The sequence below is a fragment of the Artemia sp. Qi Xiang Cuo genome, chromosome 12, assembly GCF_049724085.1.
Source record: "Artemia sp. Qi Xiang Cuo chromosome 12, ASM4972408v1, whole genome shotgun sequence".
Taxonomy (NCBI): Eukaryota; Metazoa; Arthropoda; class Branchiopoda; order Anostraca; family Artemiidae; genus Artemia; species Artemia sp. Qi Xiang Cuo.
In genome coordinates, this window is record NC_142805.1 from 39,010,993 (window position 1) to 39,030,966 (window position 19,974).

Below are 19,974 nucleotides of genomic sequence, written 5' to 3' on the forward strand. Positions count from 1 at the left end.
GACATTTAGGGGTTTTTCCCCCTTTTTTCCAAAATAAGGCAAATATTCTCAGGCACGTTACTTTTGATAGGGAAGATTAAACTTAATGAAGCTTATGTATTTTAAATCAGCATAAGAATCTGTTTCTTTTGAGGTGTTTATCTGTATCAAAATGCCGTTTTTTAGAGTTTCGGTTACTATTGAGCCGGGTCGCTCCGTACTTACCGTTCATTACCATGAACTGTTTGATTAAATGAACAGAACGGTCGTTTTCTTAATGCTAAAAGGGTTTTACATATGGATTATACTTTGAAAGTGCAAAAATTACAAGAGGTAGCGAGAAGCTATCGTAAAACTAACAACTTGTACTTAACCACTTACTATCAAAGTCTATATAGGGTTTTAGTACTTTAGTTTTAAGTTAGGTGTGATTATTCATCTTTTATTTATTTTGGTTTCATTTACTCAGTTATAGTACCTAATTTCTGTTCACTTTAAGTTTAACTTGTTATATTATTTTTTTGTGTCTGTTTCTGCTTTTCTTTCCACTCTTCAATTTTTCTAAAGTTTTTTCAGAGATTTTTCTTCATTTTTTATATTTGTTAGTTTTCTTCGAGTGTCTACAGTAACATTTTGCTATTTAATTTGCTATTTTGATTCTCGAAGCACTGTTTAATATTTCTTTTAGGTAATTCTAGAAAAATATGCAAAAAGTAACTCATTGTACATTTTTGGGATGGATTAAGAGTTGTAATATTTGCAATAGAATGTAATTTTCATTTTTTTCATGTTTTTATAAGTCATTTGAAAGGTTTAAATCATTTATATGTTATAGAAAATTATATTTTTCTGTTCTCAAAGGAATTTTCAAAAAAACATTTCCAAGAAAAGTAAATAGCACGAAGAAAAGTGAGTACGTAAACCAAGCAAAATAAAGTGACAACATTCCTGGATGCCACAGTAGCTGCATCTTGTAGATAGTGAACCATGATCTGTTTAAAAAAAAGAAGATTTTTGAAGAAAATATCTTTGGAAAAATAGACACCAATATGGAAATAGTACTTTTCATTCAGATTTTAAAAATCAAAAGAACAGAAGTTACTGTGAATGAATAAATGAAACTTAACACAGGCATAAATTGAAATCAATAGCCACGCCAAACATAAAAATAACATGTATATGTGTAAATGGTTAGTTTGCCCCTTAAACAAACAGAAATAAAAATAAATAGTTAAGTCAAACCTTATAAGAACATAAGTTTTCAGAAATAAGGGTGGATAAACAAAGAAAAAAAAAACATATAGATTTTGAATAGTGCTTTTAAGTTATCAAAAAATCAACAACCAAAAATAGAGGAAATTTATTTGTTCTATTAATTATATTAGAGGAATAATTAAGAATTCAGGTTTTTAAAAGGGAGTATCTACATTACCTCAGGAACTGCTAAGGTTATGAAGTTGAATTTTGTTAGGAAATATTGAGGAGGATTCTAAACTAAATCAAAAGACAAAAGTTCATCTAGGTTCATACAAAAGAGCGTATTTGCAATATCTCAGAAAAAGCTAATTACACTAAGTTAAAATTGTCAGAGATTGTTGACGGGGATGTTGAACAAACTCAAAAGACACTAAGCGTATTCAGTATATAAAAACGTGGCTACCAAAAATGTTAAGATGAAACTATCAGAAAATCTCGAAGGAATATTGAAGTACACCAAAAGACACTCTTTTATCCACGTTGTCAAATAGTGTCATCTGCAATATCTTAGGAGCGGTTAAGGGTAAATTTCGGGGAATGATACTTTCAGCTGAAAATTCCAGGAAATGCTCAGTGGTATATTGATCTTTTGTCAAAAGACACTATGTACATCAGGTTGTCAAAAATGTTATCTGTAATATCTCATTAACCGCTAAGGGTATTGATTTGAAACTTTTAGGGAATATTGAGAGCGATATTGAAGTAAATAATGAGACACTGTGTGTATCTAAATTGTCAACATAGTATATCTTCAGTATCTCATACGGGCTAAGTGCATTAAAATTAAACCTTTTAGAGAATGTTGAGAACGATGTTAAACTAAGTCGAAATTTATTATGTACATTTAGGTGGTCAAAAGAGCTTACCAAAGGAGCAAGATCTCAATAATGGCAAAAAGCATTAAATTGAAACTTTTTTGGTAATTTTGAGGGATATAATGAACGAAAACGAAAGACACTGTGCATCCAGTTGTTCAAATCAGAAGTTAAAGTTTTTTGCAAATGAAAGTATGCTAAGGATAGTTTTTCTGATGGAATCGTCCACAAGAAATTTTCGTCGGGAAGGGGGGATTCTCAGCGAGAATAGAATTTTCCGGGGGAATTTTCCAAGTGAAGGTATTCTACGAGGAGGAACTTTTCATGAAGAAATATTCCTTGGGGAGAGTGAATTTTCTGTGGAAGGGGAGTCAAATTTCCAGGCATTATACGAAAAAACGATCAGAAATTAAATAAAAACAAGTTTTTTTCAACTGAAAGCAAGGAGCAAAATCAAAATGTGAGAAGGAACAGAATTTTTTTCGTATATAAGGGGGGTTGCCCCCTCCTCAAAGCTCGCTCTTTACGATAGATTTTGACTTTTTGTTTCAATTGTTTAAGACCGACTTCTGAAACATGAGGGCTGCTTCATTAGAAAAAGAAGCTTTTTTAAAAGTACTAAAAACTTTATTTTGAAGAGCGAGGTGTCGAGAGAGGGCCATCCCATTCATATGCGGAATAATGTATGTTGGTTTTTGGTTTTAATTTTTCTCCCTACTCTAAGTTGAAATTGTTTCATTAAAAAAAAAAAAAATTACAAAGACTTGATTCTATTTCCAATGTCACACATTGATGCTGCCAATTTTTTTTTAATATCCACTTTGACGTCCCTTTTTTCCTGCCTATATAGCTTGTTTATTTAAAATTAATCTGGGAAAAATTAAGTTATCCGCATTATAAATTGATGCAGCCGATTTTTTCTCCGTTTTTTTTATGGCTTTGTTTCATTCACTGGATGCCATTCTGTATAGTCTGCAAGCTTCAAGCTGATCAGAGACAAAAAAAAATATTTAATCGAGTTTTGAGTATCAAGAACCAATGCAGCCAAAATAGGATGATTTTTTTTCATTCGCTTTTGGGTCTACTTCCCCCGAGAAATTATGGATGTAATCTCTAAGTGGTTCAGAAAACGACTTGGTAAATACACAGTCTGGAAAAAGAGAGGGAAAAAAAACAAGAGAACACAAACACACACAGAAAACAGAGAGAGTGAGAGAGAGAGAGAGAGTGAGAGAGTGAGAGAGAGAGAGTTAGTTATTGTGAGTGAGAGAGTGAGTGTGTTAGAGAGTGAGAGAGAGTGAGAGAGAGTGGTAGTGGGAGAGAGAGAGAGAGAGAGAGAGAGAGAGAGAGAGAGTGAGAGAGAGATGGGAAATAAGAGACAAAGGGAGGGAGGGAGAAAAAGAGAAGGATAAGGAGAAACACAAGGAAATCAGAAAATGTGAAATAAGAAAAATGTCAAATCAGTATTAAGACAGAATCAAAATAGAAAAAAGTTTCTATGTCATTTTATATCAGCAGTAATAATGGAAATAAACATACCACCAACAAGTTGCCATACCATGTCTGCTGATCCTTTATTTAATACTTTGATAAATTTTGGGAAAATACTTTCAATCTCAAGGATTTCTGAGCCCCTTGTTCTATTACGAAGAATTGAAATTAGCTGTTCTCGTATCTAAAGTAGAGGGGAAAAAATTAATGGCAGCTATTGAAAATAATAATTAAGCTCACAGACTGAAAACTAACTATCTGAATAGCGTTACCTTATTGAGCTTTCATCCCATTATCATTCTTCTTCTTTATGTGTAATAGTTGCGATTTCTAAATTTTCCCTTTGCTGTTTTTTTCTTTTTCTTATGATTTCTAAAAAATTCTTTTTAAATAATACCGCTAAATTATTAATAAGAAATGTATCACTCTGAACATTGTTAAGCAAAATAATGTGGTCAGAATGACCATGGTTGCCCCCGTTCAAACTATCAGATTGAAAAGATATTAAAGACAAGGACTAATATGGGCAAGAGACTGTTGCTTGTTCGTTGGCTAGGATACAACTCTGATTTTGATTCGTGGATATCTTCAGAAGACGTAAATAATGCCTGATGATTTCTATGTGACGTTTATGTCCTATGTGTCTAATCTCCCCTGCAATGATTTGAATAAAAGAAGTGATTTTTGAACAAAAATCTCCCCGGTCATCAAATTCGACAATGAAAAGTATGAAGTTGTGCTTGTCGATTGTATTCTTAAAAATACATATGATATCCTGAGAAAAGATCATACATATGAGATAAAAGTTAGATCATTCGATTGGTTACTCCTTGTCGACTATGAATGGATAGAAGCACTTAAATTCAGTGAATATCCCTATATCACACTGAAATACAAAGAATTTGGTAATACGATTAATTTGTGTCGTAAAATCAATAGAAAAATCTCTGCTCGTAAGAATGGTGCATACCAATTTAATTATTCAATGAAACACGGCAAGATTTACATTAGCTCACCCATTGACAATGAAATAATTCATCGCAATGATAATCTGAGAGTTATTCTGGGCTTTAAACAGAATATTATCAATGGTAAAAATGCTGGAACTGGCAGTGGGATGGATCGTGTTATTTTTGCAGACTATCGACCTGGTTTCTCCTCGAATAGTTGTATATTTCTTTATGCGTCCTTTGTTGAAACATGAAGACTTGGCAATTCAAATGTCCCTCTCCTACGTGTTCTTGAACGAAAAACCACCCATGAACATGTTCATCACTATAATATAAAGCCTCTTTAGTATGTTCCTGTAAACACTTCGTATTTGGAACTCTATCAGTTAACATATAGAAATAAATTAGGTGATCCTTTAGCAATAACAAAAGGTTTGGCTGTGATTACATGTCATTTTCGACCAATTGAATAACGAGATGGCTAATATAAAAAATACATTTGTTTGCCCTGATATTGATTGCTATGTTATTACTCCCAGACCGCGAGAATTGGGACATGTAATGAAATATTAAATAGGTCTTTCGTCAGTGTCGGCTTATGGTCTTGGCAGTTGCTTTTCTAAGCTGTTTCGCTCTGCATTACCCCTGGCTAAAAAAATATATTGCACCAGTTGCCACGGATTTTGCGTCCTCTATACTACATGATTGGGAGGCTGGTAAAGATTTTAAAGAAAGTGTTATACAAAATTTCAGGGCCAGTGCACGATCCCTTGGTGAGCCATTGACATCACGACAAAGTGGAAAAGGTTTAAAAATGCCAAGAAACGCCTAATCATTCATAATTCTCTAATCAGGTCAGAAACGAAAGACATTACTCTTGTCAAAGAAAAAAAAATGTTAGATCGAAAAAGGATTTCTTTTCCTAACCTAAAATGACATATCTACCCCACAAGGAATCTTATCCTACAGTCATCTCATCTCTAAATCTGTTCAATGCAGAAAGTGTACATGTCAGTGTAAAACAAGGCTACTATGAACAATTCTACCCACAACAATCACTCTCTGAAAACACACATTTTCAAATTTATTCCAAAGAAGACTACTTCATAGAGGTTTATGACTATGCTAAATTGTTTGCTCAATTGCTGATTTTATGTTGAAATTTTCATAAAATCACTCCCTTATCTGAGGGCGTCAACGCTCTTTTCCTAAAAGAATGACAATCTTCTCTGGTTAATAGCTTCTGATGGACAAGTTTCAATAAATATTCTTTTTTTATTTGATCATCATCGTTTAAATCACATTTGTTTTATTTTTATACCAAACAGTTCATGGCAACAAACTGTAAGTATGTAGCGACCCGGCCCAAAAATAGTTTTGTGATCCGAAACTTTAAAATAGAATTTTGATAACAATAGAAACGTCAGCATCAAAAGAGCTACAGTCTCCCGTTTTGCATACAAGACATTGTTCGTTATGAGTCAACCCAAATATCTTGATCATCCCTTAGTTCTATAACTATCTACCTTAGTTCTGCTCTAGGATGGATGGATGGATCGATGATAGACTGTATATCACTGTGTATGTGTATTCCTGTGTACTTTTTAAGAGACCAAAAAGGCTAGATTGCAACTTACCACTTTCTCACACCCCTATTCCCACCAAAGACATCCAATCAAAATTTTGAGACATCCATTGGATTCAGCATAGTCGAAAGTTCTAATAACTTTGCCTTTTGGGATGACATGGCCCCCTATAGTCGCTCGATAAAGGTCTATAAGCTTTGCAGTTTGAACAACGTTCACATACAGTAATTCTTATTGGGGAATATACGTATTTTTTTTTTGGGGGGGGGGATTTTCAATGGGATTTTTACGCGGGATGAATTTTATATGAATCTAGGAGATATTTTACACTGAGGAAGGGAAGTGAAATCGATTTCCTGGAATAATTTGAAAAACGGTCAGAAGTTAAATAAAAACCACTGTTTTTACACTGAAAGCAAAAAGCAAAATTAAAACTTAAATCGAAGATAAAGTATTCCATATGAGGGGTGTGGCTCCATCATCAAACATCCCTCTTTATGCTACAGTTTGACTTTTTGTCACAATTCTTTGAGAACGACTCTTCAAACACAAAGATCGTTGAATTATAATAAGAGACATTTTTTATGTATTCAGTATTCAGTATTCAAATGAAGACATTATCAGTATTCCACTCACTTTCATTCAGTGAGCACCTAGCTTGAAAACGGATATTTTATAGTCTCTGAACAATAAAGAACTGGTTTCTTCAAGTAAACGGATTAGGACACAGGTGAAATTTGTTGCACCATTGACTTTTCTTGAGTAAACCTACTGCGAGCTAATTGATCTGTGTTCACCTTTGGTGCCAAACTAATTGGTATTGAAATAGACTGATATTAGTGGATTTTATAGATTATTTTGGATATATATTATTGAATCTTTGGAGCATTTTTCCAACTAAATTTTTCCTTAAGGTTCTTTACTTAGATAAAGATAAGTTGCTTTTACTTTTGTCCTCTCCTTAATAGGAAATGACTGCATTTAAAGAGTTTGATATCGCGTTAGCTAACTTCAAAAATTATCCTCATTGGCCAGTAAAGATACTAAAAGTGTCCAAGGATAGCAAAGGAAAGCCATCATATTTGGTATTTTGCTATGGGACACATGATGAATACAGACTTGTTGAAGCCAACTTGGCAGAATATAATCCAAGCGTTAGCCGAACTTCAACAAAACAGACTGCAGGTGTAAAGGCTGCATTTGAGGAATTGAAAAATTCACCCGATATTTATAAATCCCTTTCCAAGACATTTAATGCATTAACAATTAAGGAATCTAATACAGGAGAATGTGCTTCGTTGATGGATAAAATCACTTCTACAGAACTTGACCTGGAAAAAACTAAGCGAGAGTTACTGCAAAATATAACTAGGAAGGTTAATGAAAGGTTTTCGGATGTTGATTCCTTCCGCCAGTCATCCCACGACATTATCTGTGAAATATATGATGCGATTACTCTTGATTATAAACCAAAATTTGAAAAAATTGAAAACTCTCTGAAAACTCTTCATAACCAAATTATAAATCAAGAAGAGAAAATCATGAAAATTGAGATGAAACGAGATTCATTTGAACAAGAAGTGCTGCTTGATTTGCTAATTATGCATGGTGTTAAGCAACAGTCCGGATCTTACCTCCAATCAACAATCCTGCAAGTTTTCATAACCAAAATTAACCTGACTGAAATTAATGTTGCCCAAATTAGGAATATCTACAGATTCAAAATATCCCCTGCTTTAACCGATGCCTCCCTAAACGACAAAGTCCCTCCTGTTTTAGTTAAATTTGTGAATAGTGATATAGCGAAGAAAGTCTTCAAAGCAAAATCTAGGTTAGCTTCAAGTGGAATTTTCCTATCGGAAGCATTAACAAAGAGGCGACGTGAGATCCTATATGCCGCTAAGGACAGATTTGGTCATAGAAATGTTTGGACTGATCGTGGGCAAATTTTGGCAAGGCCTAACGGTAAAAGTGTCACTAAAATTCATACTCTAGCCGACTGTGTTTAAGATTAAGTTTTTTTTTTTTTTTTTTTTGTGTTTTTTTTTTGTGTGGTTTTTTTTTAGATATCTTTTGTATCTTGCCATTCATATATTCAGTGTAATTTATTTATCTTATGCTTATTTTTTTTCTTTGTGCGTGTCTGTCTAATGATTTACTTTCGTTCCAATTAACTTCAATGAAATTTATGGATTTCAATAATTATTCTTTTTTGTTACATGCATGTACCCACAAGTCATTGCGTCAGTTTGGGATTTTAATCCTTTGTTATCTTGAAAATGATTTTACTTGTATTGGTCTCATGGGTACATTAATGCAGTGGAGCTTTAGCGTTATATATTTTTTATTTTTTTTATTTCAGGAACTGAGTAGTATGATTAACAATTTAAGAAAATCACTAAATTTATCTGAAATTATTATTATTAATTTGTTCAATAACATAAAATGTATATGTATCTTACTTATTGGTATGATTATTGTGATTTTATTTATTTATTTATGTCGTTAACCTTTGGTCTGGTGAGTTTGGTCGCGGAGCGGATCTACCATCCACCGTAAGTAAAATGATTAATTCTTTTAGTGACCAGGGTGATGTTAACTCTTTGGGGGAACGTTTTGCTGAGTTAAAAAATAATCCTTTAGATATAGAAAGTATAATTAATAATTCAGTTGGAAGTAGGAATAGGTATAATAATGATCCTAAATCAGTTATTGAAAGTAATTATGTTTCGAAATTAAGTGGTTCTGCCTCTTCTAAACAAGATGGTATTTTCTCTGTGCTTCACCTAAACATTCAGGGACTTTGTTCCTCTTTTGATGAGCTGAAACGGATTGTCAGTGAGGGAAATCTGGATGTTATAGGTTTATGTCAAACTTTCCTGGATCAACAAAGGATATGCTTTTAGATATCCAAAGATTTAGGATGGAGAGGATGAACCGGAAACAGATGGCGAAAGGTGGCCTTGCCCTGTATATTGCCGATCATCTTGTATATAATTTCCGAAGTGATTTGAGTAGAAATGAGGAAGGAATCTTTGAATCCCTTTTTATTGAGATTAAGTCAGGTTGTAAGGATTTAGTTGTCGGTTTGGTTTACAGATCCCCTAGTGGATCTATTCCTTCGTTTATGAAAATTCTGGAAGAGGTTTTGGACTTGGTCCAAAAGTATCCTTTCGAACTAATCCTTATGGGGGATTTCAACCTTAACCTGCTGGATCAAAATTCTGCTTCGGCTGCAGATTTTTTGTCAATGATGCTTTCTGCGGGAACTCTACCTTCAGTTTGTATACCAACCCTAATTACTGAGATGCATGCATCACTTATTGATAATATTTTTTCGTCACTAGATGTCTTAGATAATTCGGTGATGATTAGTGATATTTCTGATCATTTTCCTGCTATTTCACGATATAGGACTGCTGATCGATCGCAGCGTAAAGATTCGCCATCTAATATTTCATTTGTCTATTTTAATGTCAGTGAGATCAGTCTACTTAAATCTCGTTTGACTGATCAGCCATTCGATAGTTTGGATCCTGAATTGGATTTTAACTGCTCTGTTTATTACTTTTATGATCCATTAAAAGAAGGTATTCTAGAAGTTTGCCACCGGAATCCAAAGCCTCATACCTCGAGAAGGATAGTACTGCTGAATCCGTGGATGACTCCAGGTCTCCATAAAAGCTGGAAAAGGAAAAATTATCTGTGGAAACTATACAAGGCTTCGTCATCTGCTTCTCATCATCAGCGGTTCAAGGCCTATAGGAGTATATTTAATTCTCTGTGTCGGTAGGCCAAGTCTCAGTATTATCACAGGAAATTTTCTGAGTGTGGAAAGGATGTTTGGGAGACATGGAAAATTATTAATTTTGTACTTAAACCTACTCCCCCTCCGCCTTCTGTTCCAACAACGCTGATAGTTGACGGTAAAATTGTCCAAGGAGAATAAAATGTTCAGCTAGAGCTTACTTTTTATTTTGATAATATAGCAAAAACGACTGCTTCATCTGTGAGCTCTACAACTCCTCGTTGCGATTTCAGAGCCTATCTTGTACCCCCATGTTTAGAGTCAATGGTCTTGACCCCTGTTTCTGAGTTTAAGGTAGGTCGGATCGTAAATGCACTTAAAGGTTCATCGTCTTCAGGGCCAGATAGAATTCCTACAAGGGTTATCCGTGCCGTTCTTCCTGCTATTCTGTCACCATTAACTAAGCTTGTCAATCTGTCTTTCGTGAATGGAATTTTCCCTGAATCACTCAAGCGAGCTAAGGTTATAGTGCTGTATAAAGGTGGTTCTCAGAGTGATCCTGCTAATTATAGGCCAATTTCTCTCCTATCTGTTTTCAGCAAAATTTTTGAGAAGGCTATGCTATCCAGGCTTCTTAGTTTTCTGGATGTAAAATTTTTTTTCCATGATTTCCAGTTTGGATTCCGAGCGAATCACTCTACAGAGCATGCTTGCGCATCTCTCTTGAATTTCAGTCATTCGGCAATAGATTTTGGTCTTATCCGGGCAGCTTTATTTTTGGATGTTCGTAAAGCCTTTGATTCTTTGACTCATCAGATCCTTCTTTGGAATCTATCGCATATTGTTATAAGATCATATGTTTTCTCTTGGTTTGAATCATATCTTTCTGTTAGACTTATTTCACTAGATCCGCCTTTCCATAACCCTTCTGAAGTAGATTATGGTGTCCCCCAGGGATCTGTTCTCGTCCCCGTTTTATTTCTGATTTATGTCAATGATCAGATTTCAGCAGTCAAGAACACCAGTCCTCTTTGTCATCCGGATGTTCCTTCGTGTCCCAATGCTACTTCTAATGAAGATTGCCTCGTTGCTTTTGCTGACGACAGCACTTTTGGGACTCTAGGGAGGACGGAATGTGATGTCAGATCTAATCTGGTGGCAATATTTGAGAGAGTAGTTTCATGGTTTGAGGCGAATTACTTGGCCCTGAATGTTGCCAAGTCACATTTTCTTATCTTGTTTTGAATTGGTGTAGCTTTCTTTCAACTGACACAGCTTCAGGTGCCCCTTCTGTACACCAAAGAATCGGTTGATCTGGTATCCTGGTATCCTGCTTGATGAAAACCTTTCGTGTAGACACAATAGAGTCATGATTAGGGTTAAGGTCTCACGGAGTTTGGGTGTCATTCGAAAACTCAAACACACCTTTCCTGGATCTATTCTGAAGCTTCTTTTTTCTGCCTTGTCCAGTCATATGTCTCGTATTGCCCCATAGTATGGATGTCTACTTTTCCTTCTACACTGCGGTCGCTTTCTGTCATGTATGATAAAAAAACGCGTCTGGTTATTGACACCAACCGTTCTTAACCAAGACCGCTTCTAAATCTACAGTCTATCTACATTATTTCTTGTGCTTCTTTTGTTTTTCATCAGCTTCATGGCAATCTTCCAAAATCTCTTCAAAAAACTCCTCATTTTATTTCTGATTCAGCTCCATATAACCTTCGTTCGTCACATAGTATCTGCATTCCTCCTACTCCCACTGTGCGGTCAGATTTCAATCCCCTCATCGCTTGTCATCAGGTTTGGAACTCCCTGCCTTCTTCAGTACAGAAATGCCACTCGTTTGGCACTTTCAAGAGGATTATTAAGGACCATTTATTTAATAATAAAAATGAATAATTTTTTTTTTGATAATTTTTTTTTTTTTTTTTTAATTTTTTTTTTTGGAGTTGATGTCCCCTGAATGTTTAGTTGTGTTTTATTGTGGTCTTCTCTGCGCTATGACTCCCAGACCTCAGGTACGACAATCAATATTTATTGCTGAAACTTGTATAGTTCACTAAGGTGTAGCATTCATGAAGACGGGTTAAATTTTATTGCTTTTGTACCATTTTATTACAGTCTAATAATTATAAGCTTTATGACTGAAATAACCCATAAACCTCAATTTTGCTACGTAGCCTTAGAAATAAGCAGAGCTGATTGAACTGGAATTTATATAGTTTTAAATACAAACTTAAAAGGGCTGTACATGGCTTAAGTTATGATATTTTAATATCTTGGATAAGAGCTATGAATAATATCGTAACAGCTATTATGATGTTGGTTCTACCTGACAATACACATAATTCTGTTTCGACGATATGAATTCGCTTATTGTAATAATAATATATTTTTTTTTTTTTTTTTTTTTTGTATTATTATTATTATTATTTTTCTTTTTGAGTCTATTTAATATAATTAATAAATTTAGTTTATTTATTCTAATTTTTTCTATAGTTTCCAGTTTATCTATATTTTCTTTTCTTTTCCTTCATATGGGAGTAAGTGATCATTTTAAATTTTCTTTTGTTTTTTATCTCTGAGTATGTAATTCATATGTCTTCCCTCTTTGTACAGGCCAATGAGCCTTTGAAGGATTAATAACATGTAATATTGTATGTGTATTTAATGAAGAATAAAACTTATCTTATCTTATCTTATGAAGAGCTTTAAGACTTTAGCGTAAAGAGTTGAGGGAGGGGGGGGTATCCCCCCTCATATACGGATTAATTTCTGTTGTTTTATGTTTAAAAATTTCTCCCTACTTTCAGCTGAAAAGCTATTTTTTATTTAATTGTTATTAAACCTTCTCTTTTAAAAGTTTCGGCTAATATTACCGTGGATCACCCTTTACTTACAGTTCATGACAACAGAGTGTTTGATTAAAAAAAGCATGCTTTTTTTAAATTATTATCCGTTTTCGATATTATACTTGGAGTAATTCTAAAGCTGAGGGATAATTTCTCCCTTTAAACCTTCCGAATTTTATGCTAAATTAAGTCATTGCGTAACAATACTTCAGAAATGAAAGTTAGCTCGGAAGAATTCGTACGCTCATTGTTATTTGAACAAGAAGGAGGGATTTGTATTTGATTTTTTTCAGTAGTGATATTTAGATTTTTCAATGGAACTCTATTGAAAATAATAAGATTGAAAATGATTAGGCCGCAGGCACTGGTAGTGTGGTCAGTGAACTTTTGAAATAGGGTGGAAGTGAAGTTGGAAATTATTGAATATTGGAATAAATGAATGTATGAAGATAACAAATATTGGAAATATATGACTTTTTGAAAAGGGGGAATAGTGAATGCTTGATTTTTGGGAAACTTAAATCCAAATCTCTTTAAAGATGGAAAAAAGTTAGGAAAGTAATAACAGATACATTATCTTTATCTTCGCAGGAAATGAATTACTTAGAGTTATGATATGTAAGGGAAATAAGAGATGGATGAAGTTCATAGAGAAGAGCAGCGTGGTCTTAAAAAGGAGGGATTAAATAAAAAACAATTGTTTTTCTAATGAAAGTAATGAGCAACATTAAACTCAAAACGAACAGAAATTATTATGTATATGGAGAGAGCTGCCCCCTTCTAAAGACCTCACTCTTTACGCTAAAGTTTTTTTGGTACTTTTAAAAAGCTTCTTATTGTTCTAATTAAACGAACTTGCGTTTCAGGAGTCGTTCTTAGAGAATTGGTACAAAATCCAAACTTTAGCGTAAAAAACAAGGCCTTGAGGAGGGGACGACCCCTTTGTAATATAATTTCGTAATAATAATTTCTGTTCGTTTTAAGTTCTAATGTTGCTCTTTACTTTCAGTTGAAAAAAATTGTCTTTTTATTTTATTTCTGATCGTTTTTTAAACAATGCCAGAAAATTTGGCTTTGCCTCCACACAGAAATTCCCCTCCCCGCGGAAATATCCTCTAGACAATTTAATCCCGGCGAAAATTTACCATGAACAATTATTCTTAACATCTCCACGCGTAAAATTGAGACGGAAAAGAGAAAGCAAGACATATAAAAATAATTTTATAAAGGAATTATGGTAAATTCCCACACTATAAAATTTACCCTAGAAAATTTAGTCCCTGGAAACTTCCTTTTCCAGTGAAAATTCCCCAGTGGAAAAACCCCCCAGCAAGAAAATCATCCCCCTCTCCACCCAAAAATGTATGCATACTTCCCAGTAAAAAATTACTCTGCATAAAGAATGGGCAAATTTTTTGAATTAAGGACGTTTCCCCTTGGGATTTATTTTTGGAGGGGGGGGGGGGTCAAGTTATATCCAAAGACATAATATCATTGGGTAGCACTAAACTTGACGAAACTTATATATTTTGAATGTGCATAATAAGCCGATTCTTCTGATGTATCTATTGGTATCAAAATTTCAGTTTTTAGAGTTTCGGTTACTATTGAGCCGCTCCTTACCACGAACTTTCTGATGATGCGTCGAGAAACATTTTCAAACGTAAATTTATAATTAAGAAGCATCTGAATCACCAGACTTCTTTAATTCATAGTTTTATGGATTGTGCATGTCTGAGCATTTGATTCATCTGATACAAAAGTTTTAGTAAATATTATATCCTTGTAGGGTATAAAAATAAACCACATTTAGTCAGATTAATGTTTTACAACTGATCAGTACTACTGAAAAGTATGAGTAAAATAAAATTTTGAACGAGGGTGTACTTGCCTTATTCCTATTTCCATCAACAAAGGCTTCGAGTTGAACAACCCGCTCGCTAGAGGCTACTTCTTCCACATCCTCGCTATTACTCTCTCTCATTATTTTCCATTCCAAAACTATTTCCATTGTTTTGTTAGATGACAAGTCTGTGATTAGTTGATTGCTTGCTGGCAAACTTATGTCCCAATTCGTCGAAGAAGATGTTAAAAGTCGAGTTGCTACTAGGTCACTATGGTCATAACCTTGCAAGAAAGTTTGCGCGGTTCTGTCAGTTCGGAACTGATACAACAATGCAGCCCATTCTCCTTTCGAGAAGCTAAAAAGAGAAGGTAGATAAGGCAGATTTCAATGACAAAGAAAGGTATATAGAGCAAAATTAGTTTGAAGTGAGACAGATTAAACAAGACCCTTAGGAAAAAATTTGAAGGACAATATCTTTAAATGAAGGAGCACTACAGCTCTCCCTCTGTAAAACCAACAACAAAATCAAAAGGGAAAACTTAAAACGAGTGCTTCTAGGCAAAATAAAAAAACGTAGCGTAGCAGAATACTCGTTTTAATGCATTATTAAGCTGAAATTATATTGGAATCAACATATTTGAAGTTTTGGACTGCTTATTTTTATTCAGCACATGAAAATAGGTCATTGAACTCACTCTATGAAACAACCATTTGAAAACATAAAAAAAAAGAGAATCTGCTGGTTTTGATTTTGACACCCCGGTCGTCTAATCAAAAGTATTTACAAGCTTGGTTTATAATTTCTTTTCTGCTTGAGTACAGAGAATGTGTATGGGTATCTTAAGATTAATATAGTCAAATTAGCTCTTAGAAAAATTGTGTAGGATTCCAAAGCCAAAATGTTTTGTCATCTTTTTGGCCTGAATTTTTGTTTTTTGGAAATATCCTTCATACGTACCAAAAAATTATTTTATGACCCTTTTATATAAAACAGTTGAAACTTAATTGCAATGGTGAAGAAATGAATCAGGATTGGTGGTGCTGGGAAACGGACCCTCCCGTCTATTGACAGTGTATGCACTACTCTTTAGATATGCTTACCGTCCTTATGCGTAAAACCCACAATTAGAAATGCGTACAAATGATAAAAATAATTACGAAATACACACAAAACGTGTTCTAATAATTTTAGAAAAGAGGGGAGCGGATATTTCCAGAAAGGAGTCAGGGTAAAAACAGAAAATTCAACCTGTCTGAGAACCAACGAATGAAGGTTTCATGCTATTGTCAACAGAAATTCCTACTTTAGTATTATAGTCGATTCACTTGGCTGTATATGTTGAATTCTCAGTACAATGTAGTACGATTTATGGTGGCATCATTCATTCACTTACATAGGATAATTTGGGAACCCCTACTCGTTTTGATAAAGTTTTATTAGTGCTACGCTGAAAATATTTCCGACTTCAGTATATATTGCCAGCTAGTACTTCTAAGCGTTTTATTTACTGATTATTTTTAAAGTAAGTCAAAGTGGAAGTGTTAATATTACTTGAAAAGTAATTAGATCATTCATTTATTTCAAGTTCTCAGCACTTGAAACTTGTTTAAGAGTATTCATTCGAAGCACTGAAAAAATACACTTAAGAGTAAACTGTGAGAGGCTGAGGGGATTGAAAACTCCCTCTTTTATAGAATATCTATTTTTTTACAAGATTTAATAGTATTCTTCATATTCAATTTGAATTTATTTGTATAAAGCAACGTTTATTACAAAACAGCCAAGAATATTGACAATTTGGCTCGAAAAACTTCTATTAACTTGGACTTGATTGACTTGCCAAAAACATGGATGTTTAGTTACTGCACAGAGAAAGTCATCATTACCATTTCAAACAGCTCGTGGTAACGAACTGTAAGTAAGGAGCGACCCGGCTCAATAGTAACCGAAACATTAAGAAACGGAATTATGATACCAGTAGATACATCAAAAGAATCGGATTTTTATGCCGATTTTTAATATATAAGTTTCATCAAATTTAGTCTAACCCATCAAAACTTAAGAGCCTGAAAGAATTTGTCTTAATTTCGAAAAAGGGACACCCCCAAAAAGTGATAGAATCTTAATGAAAATCAAACCATCAGATTCAGCGTAACAGAAAACCCTACTGTAGATTTTTCAAGCTCCTATATGCAATAATGTGGAATTTTATATTTTTTGCCAGAAGAAAGATCACTAATGCGTGTGTATTTTGTTATTTATTTATTTTTTTTCCAGGGGTCATCGTATCGACCCAGTAGTCCTAGAATATCGTAAGAGGGCTCATTCGAACGGAAATTAAAAGTTCTTGTGCCCTTTCATAAGTGACCAAAAATATTGGAGGGCAACTTGGCCCCCTCCCACGCTCATTTTTTTCCCAAAGTCACCAAATCAAAACTTTGAGATATTAATTTTGTTCAGCGTAGTCAAAAATCTAATATATATGTCTTTGAGGATGACTTAGTCCCCCACAACTCCCGGGGAAAGGGCTGCAAGTTATGAACTTTGCCCATTGTTTACATATAGTATTGGTTATTGGGAAGTACAGACGTTTTCAGGAGGGATTTTTTCTGAGGGGGGGGTCAAGGGAAGGAGGGTTACAGGGGAGGATCTTTCCATGGAGGATGTTTCCTTAGGGGAAGGGACATTTCTATGAAGGGGGCACCGGATTTCCCAGCATTATTTAAAATCGATCAGAAATTAAATAAAGAAAAAAGTTTTTTCAACTGAAAATAAGGATTAACATTAAAACTTTAAGACGAACAGAAATTATTACGTATATGAGGGTTGAGGGGGTTCGTCCCCTAGTCAATACCTCGCTCTTTACGCTAAAGTTTTTTTTTACACTTTCAAAAGAGCTATCTATTCTAATTAAACGGACTTTGTGAATCAGGGATTTGTAATACGAACAAAAGTCGAATTTTAGCGTAATGAGCGAGGTATTGACTAGAGGGCGGACCCCCTCGTATACGCAATAATTTCTGTTCGTTTTAAGTTTTAATGTTGCTCCTTACTTTCAGTTGAAACGAACTTGTTTTTTTTTTATTTAATACTGACAGAGAGAACGTGCCACACTTTGGATCAAATCAATGAGCTAGTGGGTAAATGTACTGGCAAATAAAGGTAAAAGTAATTTAAAAAGTCCTGGGATGAAATACAGGTGAAAATGATTCAATAGTACTAAAAATTACCGAAAAAGTCTTGGGATTCCAGAATGGAAGAGGTCATGAACCTTATGGCCCATTTTGTGTGTATGTATGCCCATGAGTTTGTTCCTGAAGCAAATAAAGGCCTCGTATCCCTTCAAAGAGTGCATAAGTAGAAAGATTAAGATGTCACCTTTGCAAATCACTGCAATATTTCCATAACCATGAAGGGACCCTTAGGCTTTTCTTGTCTGTTATCCAGTACCTGAGAAATCCTTGGTCATATTCTATCAATATATTTTAAATTGTTTGACAGGTTGAATCTATCTTTAAAAAGTTTGAACACACCCGTTTTCAGAACAAAGGTGTGCGGAAATGAATTATCTACAAGAATAACATTTTCGACACTAAATAAACATTATTTACCAGATAAATGGCATTTTACATAAAAATAGGTATTAAACCCTTTTCTTTTATTTCTGTGAAAAATGAAAGATTTATCTCTTTACTGAGCACATTTTCTAAACTTGAGTTTTCACCTTGAAGGTCACATATTTCAATATGGATAGGTAATACGTAAACAACTCATCAGTCCAGAATTTAGTAATGTTTCTTTGGTTTTTGGAGATTAGCCAATTTGCAATGTAAATAAAATTTTTGGCGGATTTTCTGCTAAATTTATTCTATCTTTGTTTACCTTTATTCTAGATTTTTTTTTCCATCATTATGTCTTTGCTAAGACCACCCTTAAGTTCAATTATAAAAAACAATCGTACTTCATCCCCAACACCCCTGGATAGGGAGGGGAATATGCCCCTAAACTAAAATGTTCGAGTTAGTTTCCTTTTGATCCAGAGAGTTGCAACTGCAAATTTCAAACTTGGGTAGGACAACAAGATTTAGCCTATTTCAGGGCCCCCTAGCATTTTAATCTTTCAGTAAAATATTAGCCCTCTTTGACTAAACAAGTATTCCTGAGAGTTTAAATCCAATAGGGAAAAAAGTTTTGGGAAAATATTCGGGCCCTCATATTTGGTGATCTGGGTCACAAATAAACAGAGTATTAGCCTTCTCTCGAAGCCCATTGTTCTTTTGCCCTAGGGTACTTTTAGTCAAAAGACTTAAGAGTAGAAGCTTCAAGCCAATCGGAATGAAAATTCGATGTTTTCTAAGGCCCTTTGTTGTAAAAGCCAAGGCCCCCAACTGAAACTATTTTTTAAATATGGCCCAAATCCATATGACCGAGGAACTCAGGAAATTGAAATCTAAAGTTGTTCAGAAATAGAGTTTTTATACACTTTTTTGACCCATTGGTGGAGGAACCGGTGTTTTATTTTATATTTCCGGCTATATTTGGGTTCCCTTACCTAAAACGGTAAAGGATACAAGTTTCAAAAAAATCTAAAAAAAAAGGAACTTTGATCTTACTTTTAGCCCTGTTTTAGGGGCCCTTACTCGTAAATCCTTTTGTTCTGCGAATTAAATTTCTGTCCAGCATACAACGGAATTTATTGATTGTTTCAACCAAAACTTCAGCAAAACTTCCATTTAATATGTACAGCCGATGCGGAAGATTGGCTGATTTGTTTTTGTAGCCTACATCACTTTCGGAAGGTTTATTCCAAAGATAGCCGATACACCTACGTATACGTCCCTTTTCTCCAACATTTTATTCCACTAATACAAGTTTTCATTTTTCTTTTAATCTGTTTTAAAATTAATATAACTAACCCTCCTAGACCCCTAAGACAGCAGTTTGCACTTCTTTCACTCGTAAACTAAGATTTTCTTTTTAATTATTAATGACAGCTTATCTTTCCAAGAACCTGAACACAGACCCACATGCCCCCCTAAAAACAAGAAAATATTTAGGTTTCACCACTAGACTATCGCCTCTCCTTAGCATTTTATTCGCCTTAAATGAATTTCCTACTTTTCTTATACCTCTATTTCTTTAGTGTACTTAAATATACCATGAAAGAAAAGAAACTTGCCCCTTCTTCAATCCAGGAATTTTTTCACTTAGTAGAAAATTTTGATTTTTATTTCGACACTATTTTTTATGGATTATAGATTATCTAATCCTCCCTACTATGGATTGCCTACTTCACCCAAGAACCTTAAAACATCTATATTTGCTTCTTTCACTTTTTAATAACAAACTATGGTTTTTCTTTTTTTAGTCATTAATGATAAGTCCTCGCCTGAAAAAACCCACACAGACGTGCATGCACTACCTCCACCCTAATAAACTCAGAATT

At 34.2% G+C, this 19,974-nt stretch overlaps 1 protein-coding gene across 2 annotated transcripts in view; it reads right to left on the reverse strand.

Moving 5' to 3' along the window:
* The window catches only part of LOC148946099 (piezo-type mechanosensitive ion channel component-like), a 277,609-nt gene that overhangs the window by 30,045 nt on the left and 227,590 nt on the right, over positions 1–19,974 (reverse strand). For both annotated transcript variants that reach the window (XM_089097773.1, XM_089097772.1), the window contains 2 exons: positions 14,573–14,882; positions 3,591–3,726 (listed from right to left, as the gene is read on the reverse strand). In XM_089097773.1, coding sequence (XP_088953899.1) covers positions 3,591–3,726; positions 14,573–14,882 — 446 coding nt within the window. The remainder of the gene's footprint in view (positions 1–3,590; positions 3,727–14,572; positions 14,883–19,974) is intronic.